Source organism: Anguilla rostrata, chromosome 8 (genome assembly GCF_018555375.3).
Source record: "Anguilla rostrata isolate EN2019 chromosome 8, ASM1855537v3, whole genome shotgun sequence".
NCBI classification, from domain to species: Eukaryota; Metazoa; Chordata; class Actinopteri; order Anguilliformes; family Anguillidae; genus Anguilla; species Anguilla rostrata.
Genome location: NC_057940.1, coordinates 16,109,520 through 16,130,115, shown reverse-complemented (window position 1 = coordinate 16,130,115; position 20,596 = coordinate 16,109,520). Strand labels below are relative to the sequence as shown.

Here is a 20,596-nt window from a genome sequence, read left to right as displayed (position 1 = left end):
CTAAGCCTTTTCTTAAATATGGTGATCGATTTATTGATTTTTTCCTATAAAAATCCATATAAAAGCTAAGAAAGCACAGGTAGACCAATACAGACTGATTATACTGAGTGTATTTCCCTGGACTCATACGACTAAACTTTCAAATATATATGCACAGAATGTTTCATAACCGCTGGATTAGCTTTGGAACCTAAATTCCTATGCCTGTCAGGTATTTAAGCTCAAGTAAAAACCCATGATTTTAAGATTGCAAATTTTAACATATACATTTGAAATTGATTGCAACATGAAAATGAATGTAAACGTTAAAATAAAAATTAATTACTTGTGCCGTACAGTTTTCCAGCCCTTTGTTACCTTGCAAACTTTGTAATTGTTGCAAACCTGGGATATAGTATCAGTGTATAAAACAAGACACTGACATCTAGTGGATAGGCATAGGAATTAAACCATCCTCTTCCTCCTGATTTCCTATTATCCCAATGGAGAAATTATTGTAGAAAGAAATCAAAGACACTGTCAATGGCAGATCACATATTCCATGGGTTAAGATAGACTGATGTACACATGTATTAATAGCAAACCAGCAGGAAAAAAGCCATGTAAACAAATGAAACTACCGTCTTAACTCTACCTTTAAAAAATGTGTTAAAACTAAGAGTTTACACTTGCCTTTTAAAAGATGAAACCATATTGAATTCCTAACATACAGTAAGCAGAGAATTTATTTACAGTTTCATTGTTATATTTTAAACTTTCAAATTTTTTAAAAAGTTTTGCAAATTCACTGATTAAACAATATATTTCAATAAAGAAATGCAAGTAAATCATGTAAATAAGGAGAAAGAGTGAAACAGTCAAACCATTAATTATTTTTTTATTTTAAAAAACACTTGTTTTTTATAATTATGTCTTTTTATCATTCTTGATTTCAGTTCTTTTTGTTAGATGCATGTGAATTACATCACATGTTGTATTACTGACAGTACATTTGTACATTAAAAGTGTGATTCAAGTTTGAACTATTTGTCATTTTTAATAACATACAGTATGTTATGTGGCATTACGTGGTTTGTACGTTATTACATCAATCTTTCATGTGTGCTCACACACGTCACATGTATGTTGAGCGGCGATCATGCGAGAAGATACAAAAGATCAAGATTTGCTTCAAGATACATCCCTGTAAACAAACGCATTCTGCACCACAACCTGGTTAAAGATGGCAAAGGTCATGGAGACACCGCTGGATCCCTTTGTTAGTTTCCAAAAAGGGTTGTTAATATGAAGGTGGTGTCATTAGCAAAGGAAGCTACCCACACTGATTCTAGTGCTACTGCTTCTTCACAATAAACAAAAAACAGTGCAGAAAAAAAGAGGAATTCATTTTAAATTCAGTTGAGGTGGAGATACATTTTCAGAACTATAATCCCAGATATCAGTAAAATTGCCTCTGTCCCCAGTGCCGTGTGTCCACGTTTAAGATTTGGAGTGGTTCTGCGTACTGCAAGAGCACAACACAAACAGGCATACACAAAGACATTACACAATTGCCACAATGTGTAATCACACATGCAGGGAGAATCAGGCACCCCGTACCCTTCTTCAAAGGGGAGAAAACTGAACCTCAGCAATTAAATCTACCGCCTTTTTGATGAAGCATTAAATAAAACAACCAGGAGAAGGATCTGACAAGTTCATTCTTTATTGATTAAAAATAATAATTATGGAAACATGCACTGAAATCCAAAAAAAACAAAAAACAAAAAACAAAAAAAAAAAACTTGAAAATAACAGGAAGGGAAACTGAAATATCTTACAGCTTTGTGTTTAAGTCTACAACACACAAAGTCATGTGTAAAGGTGTTCTGTCCCACTGATACAATGCTGTTAATTAAGTTCGATTTATTACAGATAAGAAAACAGACAAGGAAACAAAAATAAAAGAAGTGGAGCAAAATCAAATAAATGAAGATTTGAATGCAGTTTGATCCAGGGTATAATCCAGTGGGTGCCACTGATTGAACAACGATTATACTCATATAGCCATACCAGCCACAGCAGTCAAGTACAGGCAAATGGCACTCAATACTTCAAGGTTGGGATAATACCTACATCTCATTATTACTCCTCAGTTAAATCAATACCATTACAGAAAACATTTATTTACCAGCTGGACAATTAATAACACTAGCCTGCATAACACCCACCAAACTTTAAACCACAACGGTGCACCACGATATTCGGACAACCTTACGAGAACATCGGCGCAATGTTTTGTAAAGTTCTAATGGGGCTTTGGGTATCAAAGTGACCGATTGACTAGAGAATGGGAAAGGTGCTTTTGGAAGTCCAGTGGAGGAGTGTTAGGCCAGACATAATGATAACTGTACTTCTGACGGAAACATTTACCGGTAAACAAGCATCTTCTGTCAGGAGACCCATAAAATCAAAATCAAATCAACTTGACATAACTAAACTTTCTCCCAATCCAAGCATTCAAGTCACACTATTCTACAATTCACAGGATTTAACATACAGTGCTACATAAATCAAGAAAGACCACGACTTACATCAGATTGATTATATGCATTTCTCATGTCAAATGTCAGACAGCCCACTACATCCAACTTTATATTTGACCAATAAAACATTAAGCCAATAAAAACTGCCCGCCATGGTGAATTAATGAGGACAAATGATGTCACACAATCATTGACACACTATATTGTGACATCACAAAGCATTGTGAGAACACAGGCTGCTGAACAAAAGCACAGTTCAAACACTACAGGTGACATCACTACTAGAGTGTGTACATATTCTTGTAGCTCGATTCACGAGTGTAACTCATGAAAAGCTAATGATACCATTTTTTCCTTTGTAGTTTCAGAGAAGCACTAGGCAGTTGAGAGCAGTCAGTAGGCTTGATAAAACATGCTGACATACAAGTCCACCATCACAATATTGCTTAAAATCAGGAGTGGCGTTTCAAAAAGGACTAGCCAATAATCACAAAATACATATAGTTATTTTTTTTTTGATTTACACATGGCAATCTAGGGAATACAAACACCAATAAGAAAGACAGATAACCCCAAGTTTTCAAGCGTGCACAGTCAAATACATCAGTGGGTCAGTTTTGTCAAGCTGAGAAAGATTGAGAGAAAGGGTCAGTGATATCTGGCACTCTATTCACCCGTCCAATCGAAAAAGGCTTAAAGGCTTAATGAGAGAGAGCACCTCCAGCGAGACGAGCAGGAGGCCGCGAGGGAAGCAGAGCGCTGGAACCCCGTGAGCGGGGGGAGAGAGAGAGAGAACACGGCCGTTTCTGGATCAAACCCGGCCGCCATATCCGCCGCCGAAAGAAAAGCGAACGAAAAGCGAAAACGCGAACGAAAACGAAACGCGTGCGCCCTCCTTTCTCCGGACTCCGCGCCCCTCCACCTCCTCTCTTCTTTTAAGATACAAAGGCCAAATGTGAAACACCCAGTATAAAAACAAATCGACACCAAATTTCATTATTTACACGCTAACGTCGTCGATCAAGTACTCTGCAGCCGCTTGCCATCCGCGCCAAGCTAATGTGCGCTACGGTCTTCCGAATCCAGAGTCTGAGCCGCGAACAGACCCCAATGCGCCACAGGCAGAACGTGTGGCTTCAGTTACTCCGCCGTTAAACTTCTTAAAAATGCTTTTTTTAATATATAATATATATGTACACGCTTAAATACATCGTCGTGAGGATCCGATTTCAGATACAGAGCTGTGGAATACTTAGTGAATTAGTGAGATATGTTTGTGTTTAAACTTCTTTCAAAAAGTGGAATTATCAGAAATTCTCCAGTGCCTTTTTTGCCAGAACATGAGATCTGAGGAGTCTGAGATAGTATGAAACAGCCAATAGAGGACCGGGGTTTGAAAATCCGGTTCCTGCTGCCGTGAGCAGTGACTCGCTGGGCCCGGTCTCTTCATGGTACCAGAAGCGGTCGGGCCCAGAGGAGAGCATGCGCCACGTTTCTGGGCATTGAGCATCACACCTTAATCTGGAGAGGGTTGGCCAGGGCCGGGGTGCCTAACCTGTTTCCTGTGGGCAGGATTGTGGAGGGTGAGTGGGCATTAGTACAATGCACCATTTTCTTTTTTACTGTAGTGGGGCACGAGAGCTGGTACACTGACCCCAGTTCCTCTGGGACCAGCCCCTGGAAAGTAGTTGAAGAGGGTCTTACCATTATCCTCTAGCTTTCAAAACATAACTTTCACTATTTTATGTCATTTAAAATTTGATGTGAAATTCTAAATCCCAGAGTCAAAGGTTTTGACGAGGTTTTGGTGGGAAGCGAAGCCTCCTTCAGGGCTTTATGGAAATGATATCATTTATTGTTCCAAATCCAGGAGGGCTGCTGTGTCTGCTGGTTTTTGATAGGTTCCAGCACTAAAGTCCTAAATTAAAGTCAGTGATTGGCTAAAGAATCTACAGACACCTTGTTTCCAAGGCCTAAATTGGCTGCTGATTGAAAAAAAAATCACAAAAACCAGCTGAGACTGCGGCCCTCCAGGACAGGAATCTGAAGCCCTTTGCTGTAGAAAGACAGATGAGGGAACAAATAGGATCAAATCAAATGGATTAAAGCAGGGACCCACAGCAGTTCCAGGGGCAGGCTGGAATAAAGAAAGGGAATTACACAAGGGATGCCCAGGAGCATTTAGGAAAACCTGGAACCCTTTTCGCAATGGGAGTCATTTATTTTCTTGGTTAAAGTGTTTGTCCATTTATCTTAAACCACTCCCACAGCCTAACTTTCCTCTCTCCATGTGGCGGATTAGGACAATGGTATTTCTGGCCAATGTTCAACCCAAAAATCTTCCAAATGGACTGTGCTGGAGCCAAGCAAAGCCACTTCAATGCAACTGTTTCATCAGTTGATAAGTGCGTTTCACACAGCTGCGACAGACGCAGGCGTTTTGGGGAAGATACTGGCTGCAGCTCCATGCACAGCTCAAAAATGTGTGTGTGTGTGTGTGTGTGTGTGCGTGTGTGTGGGTTTACATGGTACGGTATTGGCATTCTGACAGCACGTGTTCACAGCTCCAAAATGGGAAGGTTTAACATGAGTAACTGAAACCACATTAAATTCAATCTACAGTTAAGCTCCACGACTAAACCGGGGACAGCCCCATCATGTTCTCAGTAGTACTGTTGTAAATAAGGCATTTTACATTACCAGGACTTGCAGGAGTTGGTTCAGATTGTGCAAACGTACATCTTAAATTACAAAGACGGAAAGAAAGACAGACAGAAAGAAAGAAAACTCAGAGGAAATGGCAGACTGGTGAGTTGTGATGATTGCGTCCTTCTACACACACACACATGTAAACCTTTTAACTGTGATTCCTACAGTGTACAATGCATCCTCAATGCACATCCTATTAAATGGTTCTGGTTCCTATGGGCTGATGACAAGGTCTTTCTCTTTGGCAGTAGTGGTTTCTTTAGGCCAATGAAAGTCATTAGAATGCACGGGTGTGCCATACTGTTTCTGTTTCTTTAGGCAAGTGGTGTCCCTGGTAGCAGTACTATGGTCTAACTAATGCTGAGTTGTGCAAATCCCATAAGTTTAACATCGTCAGGAATTTCAGAGCCTTCCACTCCTGAAGCCTGGAAGGAGAAACAATCTTGTTAGATCAGAACTTTACTATTCATGTTATTATTATTATTATTATTATTATTATGACTACTACCACTACTAACACTACTACCACACCCAGTAGTAATAATAATAAATAATCATCAGCATCATCATCATCAAACTATTATTACAGTCAGTGGTGGTAGACCACCTACCACAACAACCATCAAAACAGGCAACAGATACAGAACATCCTGTTCTGGAACCTTTGAAATTACTTGGATTTATGGGGATACAGTTCTCATATTACACCAGGAAGCAGATGGCTGTGCATGCACTATGTACGGTATACAGCAATAATATTTCATAACTTACCAACTTGAAAGTGACATTTTTGTTTGTTTGAGGCTCATCGACAATTTTCTGCAAGTTAGCAGCAACTAAAAGGAGCAGAGAGGTCAGTGTAAGAGAACTGCTACTGCACTGAGAGCAGGACTGCACTCAGCTCTGACCCGCCCGCACACATTTACCACACATCGAAAATCTGTCCTTTACCAGCATCCAGTACATACATACATGTTTGGGTTACTGCAAACAGGAGCGGCTCCTATACTTTTACATGCCTAACATGTTAACCACATCTTATTCGAATTAAATAAAGCTTTTAAATGTTTGAAGGATTGCTTCGCACCCACAATATTTCAAGCGGAGGCTTCGGGCTGGTTACCCTCACATTCCCAAACCTCTAACATCCACACTTTTTGTTACGTTGCTCTGGCAACCACCGTGTCCAGCCATTGGGCCCCTCCAGCCTCCTGGGCGGGGCTCTCTCACTCACCTATTACCAAGTCCCGGCCGTCCACCAGGCCCGCAGACACCAGCTCCTGGGACACTCCGTCCGCCGTGTCTGAGGAGGGCGACAGGCGAGCGTTGTGTTTTTTATGGATTTAAGTTATATTTTTATGTTTTTATTTCAGCTGAAACCCTCGGATGACTCTACTCACCCCTCCCGGGCATGAACTCGAATCGGATGTCGTTCAGCTCCTTCTTTAAATTTCTGAAAGAGAGGAGAGATAAATGAAGGGATGGCCTATCCACACTCACGTGAGAAACCTCAGCACAAAAAGCTGATTGGTTAAAATGAGCTGCTGACACAGCAAAATTTAAAATCGAAAAGGCACTGAGTTCACACTGGAGAATGTATAATTGCTAGTTGGCTACTTCCTGGATCGATGCTTTCTCCCAGGCTGTTCTGTCACACAGTGTTGACAAACCATAAAGGAATTAACCGTATTCAATTTTCAAAATGGATGCGTAATTTGCAACTATATTTCATGGCACACATTCAATTAAAATATGTTGTATTGTTCAATTCATTGTATTTAATAAATACATATTTTTACAGTTATAATTATTGCTGCCACTATTATTAGCATTTATTTATTCTCGCTTTCAATTTACTGGTTCAATATTTGAACTGCACTAAAAGCTACTGCATTGCATGTTAGAACAGGGAAAAAAAGCTGAGTGATACTGCCCTCTTCTGGCCATCCAGGACATTACAATAGGTAGAATAAGTGAATTACAGTTGCTAACAGGTAAAGTTTCAGGTAATTTCCTACATTCTACAGTACAGAAAACAATAACTGACTCTTAAAGAGTTGGGAAACAGCATCTGATTAACATCTATGACAGAACCATCATCTCTTCTCTGTATGACAGGATGAACACAAGCAAATGAGAACCAAAATAGGACAGCACACACTACAGGGCCGTATTCAATTATGTCCAGAGTATATGAAGCCATTTGCACAAAAATGTACTACACGTGACACACACCTCAACCTTAATACCAAGCTAATGGGGGACTTGGTGGCGTCGTACGAGAGAGCTGCAGCTGGGTTCTGTAACGGAGACCAGAGGTTAGGACAGGAGAAAATGGCAGAAGAGCGTACACAGAGCTTATGAAGAGGAGTGCTCCCTCATCATCCTCAATTTAATCAATATGAATATTAATTTGCCTTTTGGGCACATTTGGAGTCTCACAACCTGTAAGTTGGCTGCTCAAAATGTAAACATCTTTTTTACAATTATTAAGAGTAACAAAACCACCATACATCGGTGTTTACCAATCCTAGTCGTGGAACCCACATGAATGGGAAATTGTAAAGGGGAATTCATCTAAAAAAAAAAAAAAAAAACCCTGGTGTTTGTCGCTGTTGGAGTGCGTTTACAAATACTTAGCCCCTTTCAAGCTCAACTTCCTGCTATAATTTATCCTCTCGCCCGCTTCACTGGAAAGCAGGAGATCAGACGGGATGCTGGGACTCACAAGTGCATGAAAACAGGGGCGTTTAGCACGACTAAAGCCCTCCAGCAGCGCCGACTGCAACTGCCAACCATCAACTGCCAACTGCCAACTGCCAGCTCAACAGAAATGAGGATTCTGAGGGGAAATGGGCTTTGTGCTGCGAGAGGCTTACTCCTGGCGAATGGAGCTCGCGGCTGGATTAGTGATCTAAATACCCCCCCCCCCCAGGCTCGGAGCGCACCTGCGCCGCCACACCGGCTCGCGTTCGTCTCCCACGCGCCACAAGCTGTCCCAAACGCACCCCCGGCAGCGTCAAAATGCAGAGAATAGATTTACTTCAAATTCTGCATCACTAACACGGTCTCAAACGACCATACTATTCCTCTCAGGTTCAGAAGAGCTGTTTAAATCAGCTGTAGCTGTGAGCAAACGTACAGACACATAACCCCAGAGTGAACGGTAAGGACTGAGGGCCCCAGTCTAGTACAGATACAGCAAGCTGGTTAAATGGGCTACGAGGCTGTGTGGTGTAGGGACTGAGGGGAAGGATGATGAAAAAGCAGCAGGTGGGGAGCTGTTACTCTGCCTACACCACAGCAGCTGAACTGTTTTGGTAAGCATCCAGTCAGGTGAATGGGTAATGTGAAGTGCGGAGGGGGGTTGCTACGCTGAGCGCTAACAATGTGACATACAGGGAGGAAAGGGAGGTCCCGGGCCGTACCTGCGCGGCGGCGGGCGGGCCTGGTGCCACGGCCGGGGCCTGGGCAGCGGGTGGAGCGCTGGCTGGTGGGGCCTGCGTGGGGGCTGGGGCGGCAGGCTGAGGTAGCTGGGCCTGGGCCTGGGCCGGGGCTGGGGCTGGGGCCGGGGCTGAAGGCTGGAGGTGACTACCTGAAGGTTCTGTTGATGGAAAAATCTAGAAAACGGACAACAGACGTTAATCATGAACCCCCCCCCCCAAAACACAAAAATTGTACTGTAAATTTGATATATCTGGTTAGCAGATTTTACATTATTACATTACATATACTTAACAGGCACTCTTCTCAAGATCAACTTAAAATGCAAGGCAACACAAGTACACGGATGTGTTTTACTTTCACGTTAGCATTCTTTTCAGTAAAAACAGCCCAAAGTACATCGCCACAGAATGCGATACAAATCAAGATACATTTTAAATTTTATTGCTATATTTTCAGGGGAAAGACACATTTACCATATAAACACACGCTAAGTTTCAAAGACAAGCCCAAGTGCATTGAGAACCCACCTCTGAATTCTGCGACGCTTCCTTCACTCGGGGAGACTGAAAGACAGACACAATGCCAGTAAGAATGTTTTTTCTGGATTACAGAGAAATTATTATTATTTTTTGCTGTCACCAAAAGCAGTACAAGCCAATATAGAACTGAATCAGCGGGCTAGTGGCTACACAAATGACATTTAAAAATGAACCCACAGTCACTAAAAGAGAAGGATTATGGGTAATGGCCCTACAATTAGACAATCACAGCTATTCAGCAAAATGAGGATAACCTTGAAGCCTCCAAGCTGCTCTGCTTGGCTACAGCTCTCTAAACTACCCTGCTGATCTTCCCATGTAAATATGAACAAATGACCATATTTTCTGGAGGAAAATATAAAAATAATTGATATTGATTAATTTCTGTATTTGTAAAATAAAAGCCAGACAGTATGGGGTCAATTCCTTTTCATGTCAGTAAATTGAGGAAATTAAATTAAATTAAATTAAATTAAATTAAAATCATGAATTGAAAAAAGCCTGTAAATGAGGATTTTTCAGTGAAAGGAACTGAAGTTGAATTAATTTCCTCAAATGACCGAATTGAAATAGAACTCCAACCTATCTTGTGAGCAACAGTGTGTGTCTGGCATGTTGAACTTAACTTTTACCAGTGGTTCTTCTGCACTTGGAAAACTATTAAGCAGCAGTTGTACTGCTGACACAATCACTGAGGTCTTCCTGAGAAAACTACTATGAAGCGAATGCAGGCCGTTACTCCATTAGATACAATGAACCTCTAACCAGCACCCTACTACTCTCTCAACCAATACCTGTGAGCCAAACTTCCGTGAGTGACATCACAGTGCTCCTCGCCCTATCAGAGTGGAATGGGGCTTCTGGTAAATCAGTCCCTGAGGCCTGAGTTATGAGGTGACTGGCGGAGCGCACGGACATCCTGATGCTTTCCAGGCTGAACAGGGCCGAGCAGAGAAGCCTAACAGACATCCCCGTGACTCCCTTTCCCAGAACCCCTTAGGAAGACTACGCATTAATCAACCCTTCCTCCTTTACAGTATGACCCTGATTTGATTTGAGTTCATATTTGCCACTTTATAATTCACAGTGAGTGAGCACTGTGCCTCTAAAGACAGTTATTCCGTTTACTTTAGAGAGAAGTTACTTCACGCACTTCTGCGACACAATTCTTTTAATGCAGCTGGCCAATTCTTGCATGAGAGCCATTGAAAAGAAAAAAGAAAGAAAAACACACTTGAGCACATTACTTGGGCTTTCTGTGATCTGTGAATGGATCTTAGCCAGACTGAATGACTGCTTTGAGCCAACAGCAACAGCCAAACAAAAGCGGAAGGGTAAATATAGCTGCAGGCAGCAATGTCGGGGGCCAAGCAACAAGGGTGAGCTGTAGTGCATTAGTGGGCATTTTGTAAAGGACTGCAAAACTAATTTTACCATTTTGTATTGGATGTAAAATTGACCTACATGGATGCAATTGGCGTAAATTTGTGGCTATAAGCATATCCTGGGTGTGATCAGCCATTTTTGATAAATTTAAATTACAGTCCAGTGGCCATCTTTCGACATAAAAATTTCCTTCAGCGACGTGGCGTAAATTACACATACCATGAGAATCAGGCAAAAATTGTAGAAGTATGAAAAAAGTTCGTTATTCCAAAAAATTCTAAATGGCAGAAAATTCAATATAGTGCATATTATTTCTTCAGATTGACACATGGAAGAAATTTGGTGCATGTATGATAAAGATGGGTATAATAATTTTTTTAATGTTATAATTTTTTCAGGTGGCACAGCAGCACCACCTAGAGTGTCAGTTACTTTGGTGCCATGCGTAATAAATTGGCAGCCATTCTAGACCTGCCTGCCGAGTTTCGTGAGACTTTGAGCATGGGGAAGGGTTGAAAACTTAGCAAGTAGAAGCAGTAGAAGAAGAAGAATCCTAGCCAGAACTACAGGGGCTCTACACACCCTTGGCTTGACCCCCTAAATAAGCTCAGCGCTGGATGAACACAGCGTGTACACATACAGCCAGTCTCTTACCACAAGCACGGCTCTCAGTCGACTCTGGAAGCCATGATTTGAAGCAAGAGAAAATAGTGTATGTCAAAGGAACCCCATAACCAAATGCTGCGGGACTGAGACTGTGGAACACATCTGGGCTACAGTGCAGGAGACGATGAGCAAAAAGCAGAATGAAGAGACGGGAGTCAGGCCTCCTTGTAAGGGGGCAGGATGAAAGTGCCCTGCTCTGCTGTCACTGGGACTTTGATAGAAAGGGTGAATAAAGGTGCTGTGTGGCAGGGTGAAGAGTGAATGGGGAGTGATGCGAAAGGGGTGTAATGCGTTTGGGGTGTGATGCGTATGGGGCGTGATGCGTATGGGGCGTGATGCGTATGGGGCGTGATGCGTATGGGGCGTGATGCGTATGGGGCGTGATGCGTATGGGGCGTGATGCGTATGGGGCGTGATGCGTATGGGGCGTGATGCGTATGGGGTGTGATGCGTTTGGGGTGTGATGCGTATGGGGCGTGATGCGTATGGGGCGTGATGCGTATGGGGCGTGATGCGTATGGGGTGTGATGCGTATGGGGCGTGATGCGTATGGGGCGTGATGCGTATGGGGCGTGATGCGTATGGGGCGTGATGCGTATGGGGTGTGATGCGTATGGGTGTGATGCGTATGGGTGTGATGCGTATGGGCGTGATGCGTATGGGCGTGATGCGTATGGGGCGTGATGCGTATGGGCGTGATGCGTATGGGGCGTGATGCGTATGGGGCGTGATGCGTATGGGGTGTGATGCGTATCAGGCGTGATGCGTATGGGGTGTGATGCGTATGGGGCGTGATGCGAAGCGACCCCTCACCCGCAGCGCTAACACGGCAGCCCTTCCCTCCTCGCTCTCCTCGTCCAGCTCATCGTCGCTCCACTCCCACTCGCCGTCCTCCGTCTTATGCAGCCTGCCGCTGGAGCCTGGAACTCTCCGCACCTGCACCGCACACGCACGCACACACACACACGCACGCGCACGCACGCACGCACACAGGCATACACATACGCACACACAGACACATATACACACGCACGCGCACGCACACAGGCATACACATACGCACACGCAGACACATATACACACGCACACACACATATACATACGCAAACATGCATACACATACGCACACAAGCAAAAACAACACACACACACACGCACACACACATGTGCACGCACACGCACGCACGCACACATATACATACGCAAACATGCATACACATACGCACACACGCAAAAAAAAGCACACACACACACACACACACACATACACGCAAAGCCAATGCACACACAACAAACACGATCAGCAATCTGCCATTACTGAGAGAGCGGGTGCTGTTATATCATGCTCTCCCAATCGCACTGCTTCTACGTGTGACACTCCAGCGGCATGAAACAGAACCCTGGCTCTCTCTGACGGGGAAAGCCTCGGAACGGCAGATCGTATTCCTCCATTTTCCACTCCACTGTCCAGCCGTCCCTGTTGCTCCCTCATGTACATCTGCGCTGCTCAAATATTCATCTGTCCCTGCGCTCACGCCTCTCTCCCTCTCCCCCAGCACGTCCTGACACGCCCTAACACGGACATGGGCGACCTCGGTCCTGGAGTGCCAGCAACAGGTGTGGTTTTGTTCCATCTGAGCTTCACTGGACAGTCTGATAATTCTGCTAAGAGTCAGAGCCACAATGCAATGGAGTAAATGCATTCATTAAGCTGAATAATTAACCCAGTTACGGTTAAAAATATACATGGAACAAAAATCTAAATAAAAAATACCCACATTTGTCCCACATGCAAACAACAGCTCCCTTCCCGAAACACAGTGTGGCAAAACGCATTTTGCAGAACATTAATACAGAAAAGCAACCTGTCCAGACCACAGATGGGGAGAACTGGCGAGAGGCTCCAGCTGAAACAGAATCCCCTCACAAACAGCCCTGAGGCACTGAGAGTCTTCAGGCCGCGGCCTCTGGACCGTTTCTGGGGGAGCGCGGGCCACGCAGCGAGGCAGAGGTGCCTGTCCAAAGTCCGCTGCGGTGTTTTCTTTGAAAGCACACCTAAGAACTCGAGCTGAACTTCAAAAAGAGGAACTCTGTGACACTAAGTGCTTCAGAAGAGGCTCGTTTCCTGTCTGCCGCCAGCAGGAGCGGCACCGCGGGACGCACGAGGCTGAGCGCCGTGGGGAGGTTCCCGCGTCGGAGTAAATCTGAGGAGCAGCTGGCTGAAATCAAGCTGGCGTTTCTCCTAAGGTTCTGCTCGGTTCTCTTACCCTTCTGGATCGCTCTCCTATTGTGGGGGCCCTCTGTATTAGCCTTTCTTGCAAGTATTCATTGTTCTGAGGAGGAAAACAAAATGCGAAAAGCTGAAAAATCCTGCATTGCATTCGATAAAACTGTGACAGTGATTAAACACCTCGGTGACTAAGTCTTTGGAGAGTAGGTTTTTTTTCAAAAGGTTTTTCAAAACTCAGTCAATGTTCTAGAACTCCATTGCTTTCAATTACCAGTACTGATTGTTACATTGGCCCCAGAAGGTTCAGTTAAGTTACACCTTAAAATCATCCATTAATGTGAAATCACACTTCACTTCAGTGCAAGTCACAAACTTTCCTGGAAGAAAGCCTTTGGTAACGCTACCATAAGTAAAGGACGATGTCACAGAGTATTTCTGCAGAGTTATATGCAGGGAATCACATCAGGAAGGAAATGAATCCCCGGAGCTGTCCACACAAACACTACGAGTCAGTGATATACACAGTGATTCACTTAAGTAGCAGTTTTATGGATTAAATGAGTCCTCCTGATAAGACACAGCAGCCGCCCGCGTGCGTTTAAACGCACAGCTTTATGGGAGATATTCAGCCGCTCATGCCCCATGGTAATGACCTCTGTGTGCAATACATGGGGACTTCTATGGCTGAGAGACCTTGGGATTTATCAGTTAAAACTACTGTGTTGATAGACAGTCACCTGAGAACAGAAATAGTAGCCAGTCGCTTCAGTGAGAAACTGAGAAAGCGCAAGCTAAGGGGAAATATTTGATGGGTTGCGATTCAAGTGTTAAGCAGGAACGTTATTTTCCCAAGTGCTAACTAAGCATTAATGTTAGCAGGTGTAACATGTAGCTGGAAGAGGCTGACCACCTCTAAAATGTTGCGATTTAGAACATGGCCGCGGCAGTGACACCTACAGGCTACATGTAGAAATGCAATCCAGTTTAACCCTTCAAACATGAGGTCTGATAACATGGGAACCACAGCAGCAAGACTGACGGTCAGTGATGCAGGGCAAACTAACAAGGGGTGTGTCTGTTTCGGCAGGGAGGGGGGTGTGTGTCTGTGTGTCTACGGGGAGGCGGATGTGTGCGACTGACAGTCTGTGGGGGGTGGGGGGTGTGATCTCTTCTTCCAAACAGCAAACTGCTGATCCAGCACAGCAGTTGTTAGGGCAGAGCCCGTATCAGTTAGCCAGGCAGCTAATCCCCCCCATTGTTACAGTGCACGGCCCTTCAATAGCGAGGCCGGCTGCAGCGGCGTGCGGAATGTTCCGGGTGGCCCGAGCGCCTGGGTCACGCATTCAGCACGGGCGGATCGGACCGCTCTGAGCAGCTCTGGGGCGGCCGGGTCTGGGCGGCAGCGTGACCTGCAGGTGCCCTCTGGGCGGGGCATCGGGGGCGAGGGGGAGGGGCGCTCGCTCAGATTTCTCCTGGAAACGGGCGGGGCGCTCAGGCGGGGCTCACCTTGGCTTTTGTGAAGAATTTGTGCTTCAGAAGCTCAGCAGCTGTGGGTCTGAAATGGAGTTGCAGTTTAAAACAATCTTACCATCAGAGCACACAGAAACTACACTTTACAGGAGCAAACGCCTCATAATATCAGTAAAATGCCCTCACTAATGTGCATTCAACTGGCTAATGATCAATGATTCCAACACCAGCTCAGTAAAAGTAACACCCAACAAGCAAAGCAGCCCTTAGTGCCACAAGGAGAAAGGAAACGCATCAACTGGAAAATATATCAGTAGGGATTTAAGTAGTTTTTGCTACAAACCAAAGAAAAAGTGCTTCCTTAATTAGTTTATAACACAGCAGGAATACAAGCTGCAAATCATCAGGGAGCAAGCACACAGCAACTGGCCTGTAATGCAGCCTATAATAAAGTTAAACATGAGGGGAGACACTTCATACACACATAAAAATGACTCATACGACACATAAAAACTGGCCTCGCTATTAAAGGGCTACCCAGGTCTGTGCTCGCAGGTGATGTCCACTGAATCATTTTCCTCACACACACACAGCTAAACTGCACTCCCTTCATTCATATTACAGCCACGAGAAAAGAAGACACTAATACTCGAGCACTTAAAAAAAAGGAAAAAAAATAAAATAACTGACTACACCGGGACTAAAAAACCCTGGTTAAATGATCAACAATGACAGAAGAATGTGTATGTTCTATGTGTGTGTATGTGTGTGTGTACGCATGTGAGAGACTGCGTGTGTGTATGTGTGTGTATGTGTATGTGTGTACGCATGTGAGAGACTGTGTGTGTGTGCACATGCGCGTGTGGATGCATCTGTGTGTGAGAGACTGTGTGTGTGTGTGTGTGTGCATGTGCGTGTGTGGATGCATCTGTGTGTGAGAGACTGTGTGTGTGTGTGTGTGTGTGTGTGTGCATGTGCGTGTGTGGATGCATCTGTGTGTGAGAGACTGTGTGTGTGTGTATGTGTGTGTGTTGTGTACGCATGTGAGAGACTGTGTGTGTGTGTGTGTGTGTGCATGTGCGTGTGTGGATGCATCTGTGTGTGAGAGACTGTGTGTGTGACTGTGTGCGTGTGTGTGTGCACATGCGCGTGTGGATGCATCTGTGTGTGAGAGACTGTGTGTGTGTGTGTGTGTGTGTGTGTGTGTGTGTGCATGTGCGTGTGTGGATGCATCTGTGTGTGAGAGACTGTGTGCGTGACTGTGTGCGTGTGTGCAAGGTCACCTTTTCTCTGGGTCCTTCTGCAAACACAACGAGATCATCTTTCTGAAGGACTTGCCGTATTTCTTGACCATCTCCTTGTCGGTGACGCCCGTCTCCAGCCCCGGCGGGTCGTTCTGCAGAGTCAGCATCAGCACCTGCAATGCGGCGAGGGCTCGTAAAGCGCCGCGCGGGGACGGGGTGGGATCACAGCCCCTGAGGGGTTTGGGCTCTAATCCTGAAAGAGGACAGCTCCCCAAAGCGCATATTCTAAATAAATGCTAATTCAACAATTAATGCTATTCAGATCAAGCCAGAAGTTACAGCTTGATTATTTCAATAACTTCAAAGCCTCCAATTATGTACGCCCATCTTTAACAATCCATTTCTACATTACCTGTTTCCTGTTAGCCATTTAGCAGACACAGCAACTTATACAAAATAGATCATTATAAACAATCTATTTATACAGCTGGGCATTGTGTGAGGTAATTCAGTAATTCATGCTCAAGGCCACAACGGCAGAGCCCCAGTTGGGAGTCAGAGCTACAGCCTCAGAGCTGCAAACGCAGCTCCCTTAGCCGTTACACTGCACCGCCTCCCTACACAGACGCATAGGGCAGGACTGTGTGCGACCCAGTCAAATACAGAGCAGAACACTTACAGTCGGCTCATTCCCTCTGAAGAGAGGACACTTCACTCATGCATAAACTAGAAGTCTTTACAACACTAAATTCCTAGGCCTTGCTCATTCCCTTTCACTCCTATCGTCTCGCTTACCTTCATGGGGGGGTACTTGTGATAGGGGGCGGCTCCTGTCGCCAGTTCGATGGCTGTAATCCCAAAACTCCAGATGTCCGCTTTGAAGTCATAACCCCGGACCTGAGGAGAAAAGAAAGATCATTTAATTCCAGTTATGCTGAGATGACCTGCTGGCACATGGCGAGTTCAATAATAGGGCTTATTATACATGTAGTGAATTTTATCTTTTCAACATTAAAGAAAGCTGGAAATTATTTAAAAATGAAAATGTAAAGTAGGACATATTGGCCCTCCAACCATGACAAAGGAAGGCCTGTTTCATTATATCAACTTCCCAACACAGTACTAGCGCTATATGAGATTCAAAGATGAGGTAGCCCTCCTGTAGCCACATCAAAGGGCATGCTGGGAAATTGCAATGTCACTCACCTGCTCCATCACCTCTGGGGCCATCCAGCAGGGGGTCCCCACAAACGTCTTCCGCACCTTATTCCTGGTGATGTCGCCCCCGGTGGCTAAAAAGGCACTGACACCAAAGTCTGGCAAGGAGAGGGCCGAGAGGGGGGAGGGGTTGAGAGGGAGGATAGATAGGGAGAGTTGGTTGCCAAGTCAACAGATGTTGTCGGCATTCTAAACATGGTGGTGATGTAATGGGTTGGTCAGAGTTGGGCAGAGTTCTGTGGGGTGTCATTACAGACACAGCCACACTAAATCACTCGCAAGCATGATAAATGCGCTTCTTGGAAGGCCCAGCTTTAAGCCCCCTGGTTTCCATGCGCTGCTAACTGACTCAATATCAGCTGCAGGTTTAACCCGAAGAGCTCAAACCACAGAGGAGATGGACGCTTATCCAACGTGCCCTTTGTGAAAACTGCATGAATATCAGAGGAAACTTCCATGGGAAAAGTCCTGACATGGCTTTGATGAGATGACTGCCAAGCCAATGAGAAGCTAGGCTGTGTGGATAATGATGTCTGATTTACAATATCCATTTCATTCATTTCAATGATCTCTTAATCAGGGCATTGCGAATAGCTTGCCTTTTATATTAATCCCTTATCCGACAGGATAGTTTACCAAAGGACTTCAGGTTGATTACTGTGCTTCAGGGTACACCAGCATTGAGCAAAAAATTTGAACCGGCAACCTTCTACAATAAAAGCTACTACCCAATACAGCACCATTAGTGGCCGATATGAGAGTAGACACATTGTTCCATATCGGCAAAACCAGAAGCGATTACAGACAAATGAACACGGAATATTAGTGACATCACACACGGCAGGGCTCATCCGATTCATCCAACCACACAGCACCACACGGTTGCCCCGGCAGCCCTGTTAGCGGCACGCGCGAGCCGGCGGAGAGGAGACAGAGGGGGACCGGCCTGGTCTTAACAGCAGCAGCAGCGCGCCATTAATAAGCTTTCAGAGCAATCAGAGCGGACTCTCCTCTTACTCAGCTGGGGAGGAAGAGCCGTTACTCAACGTTTTAATTACACTGCAGCTTCCTGCCAGGCTGGGGCCGCTCCAGCACGGGCCCCGACGCAGCGGAGGAGCACGCTCGGACGTAATGTACGAGAGGGGAGGGGCCTGTTAGGTCCGTTTCCTCTGGCCAGGATTCAGCGTTGGCCTTCTGCGCGGAGAACGGACCGAGAGCAGGAGTAAGGAAGTAACCCGCAGTCTCACAGGCCTGGAGCTCTGGCTTTCCGTTAGCCTGCCAGGCTAACGCAGCCGCCATCTCCTGCGGTCAGGAAGCTTTCCTCCTCTGATAGAGGCCGGTCAGTTTCCCTGCCATGACACTGTGATCTTCGACCCTCACAGGAGAAAGCGTTACCCCTACTAACCGCCAGGCGTTAAAAGCACATGATTTTACACTGCTGTGGAAGACCTCAATTCGATGGTACAGCTTCCTGTTGCGGTGTCGGTTGAACATGAAAACAAACTCCTTGTTTGCTTTGCTTTTAAACGGCCTGTTATAAACACTCTGGAATCTGATTTCATGGGCGCGGAGCTGGGAGCGGAGGTGCAGAGTCGGTTGTGTTCAAGGTCCTGGCGTCCGCAGCAGTCACATGCTCTGGGGGGGGGGGGGGGGGGCGGCCTCTGTGCCAGGCACCTTTCTGCCCTCACAGTCAGAACAGCCTGACCTTTCAAGGAAAAGGCATGGAAGTCCAAGGCTCTGCAGTGCACACAAACCCTAACCCTATCCACACTGACGGGTGTCCTGTGAGGCGTGTGTGTGGCGTAGGTCTGAACACTGTTCTTCCAGGAGTCTGAACTCTTTTGGAAAGAAACACAGTTTAAAAAAAAATTTAAAATTAAAAAAGAATGTTCTCAGGGTGAGGCTGTAGCAGGCTTAGACCCAGAGACTTATAAATCACCTCTATATAAATACAAAACTTTCAATTTCGTCTGAGTGAACGAGTGCTGGGGAGACTCATCCATCAGAGAGCCGACCTTGACCTTTCAGGACTTCATCAGCCCACAGCACCAGCCTTTCCAAGACCAGCCTCCTTTCAAAACGAAATATACATCACGCCTTCTCATTCACAACCAACTGCTCATGTTCGGCCACAGAGGAAAGCAATCTGCCACAAGCAGAGGACGACTGGCTGTGTTTTTGGCAGCGACCGAAAGTTGAATATGAGTGAAAAGGCAGTCAGGTACGAGTCCACAGGCAAATGCAGTACTCGAACCTTGGGCTGGGACCGCCAAGGGAAGAACTCTGGGGGGGGGGGGGGTCCAACTGCACTTAGAAGAAATGCTTTAAAGGCTGAGAGAACAACATACTGCATAATAAACATTTCACAGACAATATCAGTGGGCAGTGAAATCCTGCAGAGCAGAGGACCCTGTGGATAAGAACCGCATGGCCGCATGCCCGCTATCTCGCATGCCCGCTGTCCCGCATGCCCGCTATCCCAGGGCACACTGAACACGGCTGAACAGTGAGCACCGGGAGGTTCGTTTACGCGTCGCGTTTGGGTCTGGAGGCGTTTGGGCGTGTGTGTCTGTGGAAACTTCCTCACCCGGAAGGCGGGTCTGTCTGAGGCGGACGGGAGCAGACATGAATGATGATTGGACACAGAGCCGCCTACCCCACAGGCAGCGGCGCACTGTTACAAACACCGCTAATGCTAATGGCCTAGCCTGTGGTTTTCAGTTTCTTCTGTTGTGCCTTAATCAATGAAGAAAATCAAATCACAGCAGCCGGCTGGGCTACCAAACCTAACCACCTAACTACAAATATAAAAATGCCCTGATTAGATGTAAGCTAACAAGGGAATTTCAGTTAGTCTTTTAGCTCAGCAGGGAATTTTCCTTTAAGCACGAAGCAAACATCCATCCATGCTGACGATAAAAAGCCCTACAATGCCTAATTTAACTGACAACAGTATCTTTGCCATTGTCGTTTAGTATGCTCCCTTGAAATCTATTACAATCGAGCTTTGTTCATCCAAAGTGCTTCGGAAATAATTCAACGAATAATTAATACTTAAAACACTATATATGTATACGTATATATAATAATTTTTTTTTTTCCAATGAAATCACTCTTGAAAGTTTTGTGAAACCCATTTACTGCCTGCATTTCTGTCATAAG

The 20,596-nt window shown here is 45.3% G+C and overlaps 1 protein-coding gene across 1 annotated transcript in view; it reads right to left on the bottom strand.

The window, feature by feature from the left end:
• Nucleotides 1-1,689: 1,689 nt before the first annotated feature.
• LOC135260949 (serine/threonine-protein kinase OSR1-like) overlaps nt 1,690-20,596 on the bottom strand; it is a 70,774-nt gene continuing 51,867 nt past the window's right edge. The window contains exons 6-18 of the mRNA XM_064346710.1: nt 17,423-17,532; nt 17,012-17,113; nt 16,256-16,389; nt 15,009-15,057; nt 13,540-13,605; nt 12,086-12,208; nt 9,209-9,244; nt 8,663-8,854; nt 7,470-7,534; nt 6,635-6,687; nt 6,469-6,537; nt 6,006-6,070; nt 1,690-5,659 (exon numbers count right to left, since the gene is read on the bottom strand). Coding sequence (XP_064202780.1) covers nt 5,585-5,659; nt 6,006-6,070; nt 6,469-6,537; nt 6,635-6,687; nt 7,470-7,534; nt 8,663-8,854; nt 9,209-9,244; nt 12,086-12,208; nt 13,540-13,605; nt 15,009-15,057; nt 16,256-16,389; nt 17,012-17,113; nt 17,423-17,532 — 1,139 coding nt within the window. The 3' untranslated portion in view covers nt 1,690-5,584. The remainder of the gene's footprint in view (nt 5,660-6,005; nt 6,071-6,468; nt 6,538-6,634; nt 6,688-7,469; nt 7,535-8,662; nt 8,855-9,208; nt 9,245-12,085; nt 12,209-13,539; nt 13,606-15,008; nt 15,058-16,255; nt 16,390-17,011; nt 17,114-17,422; nt 17,533-20,596) is intronic.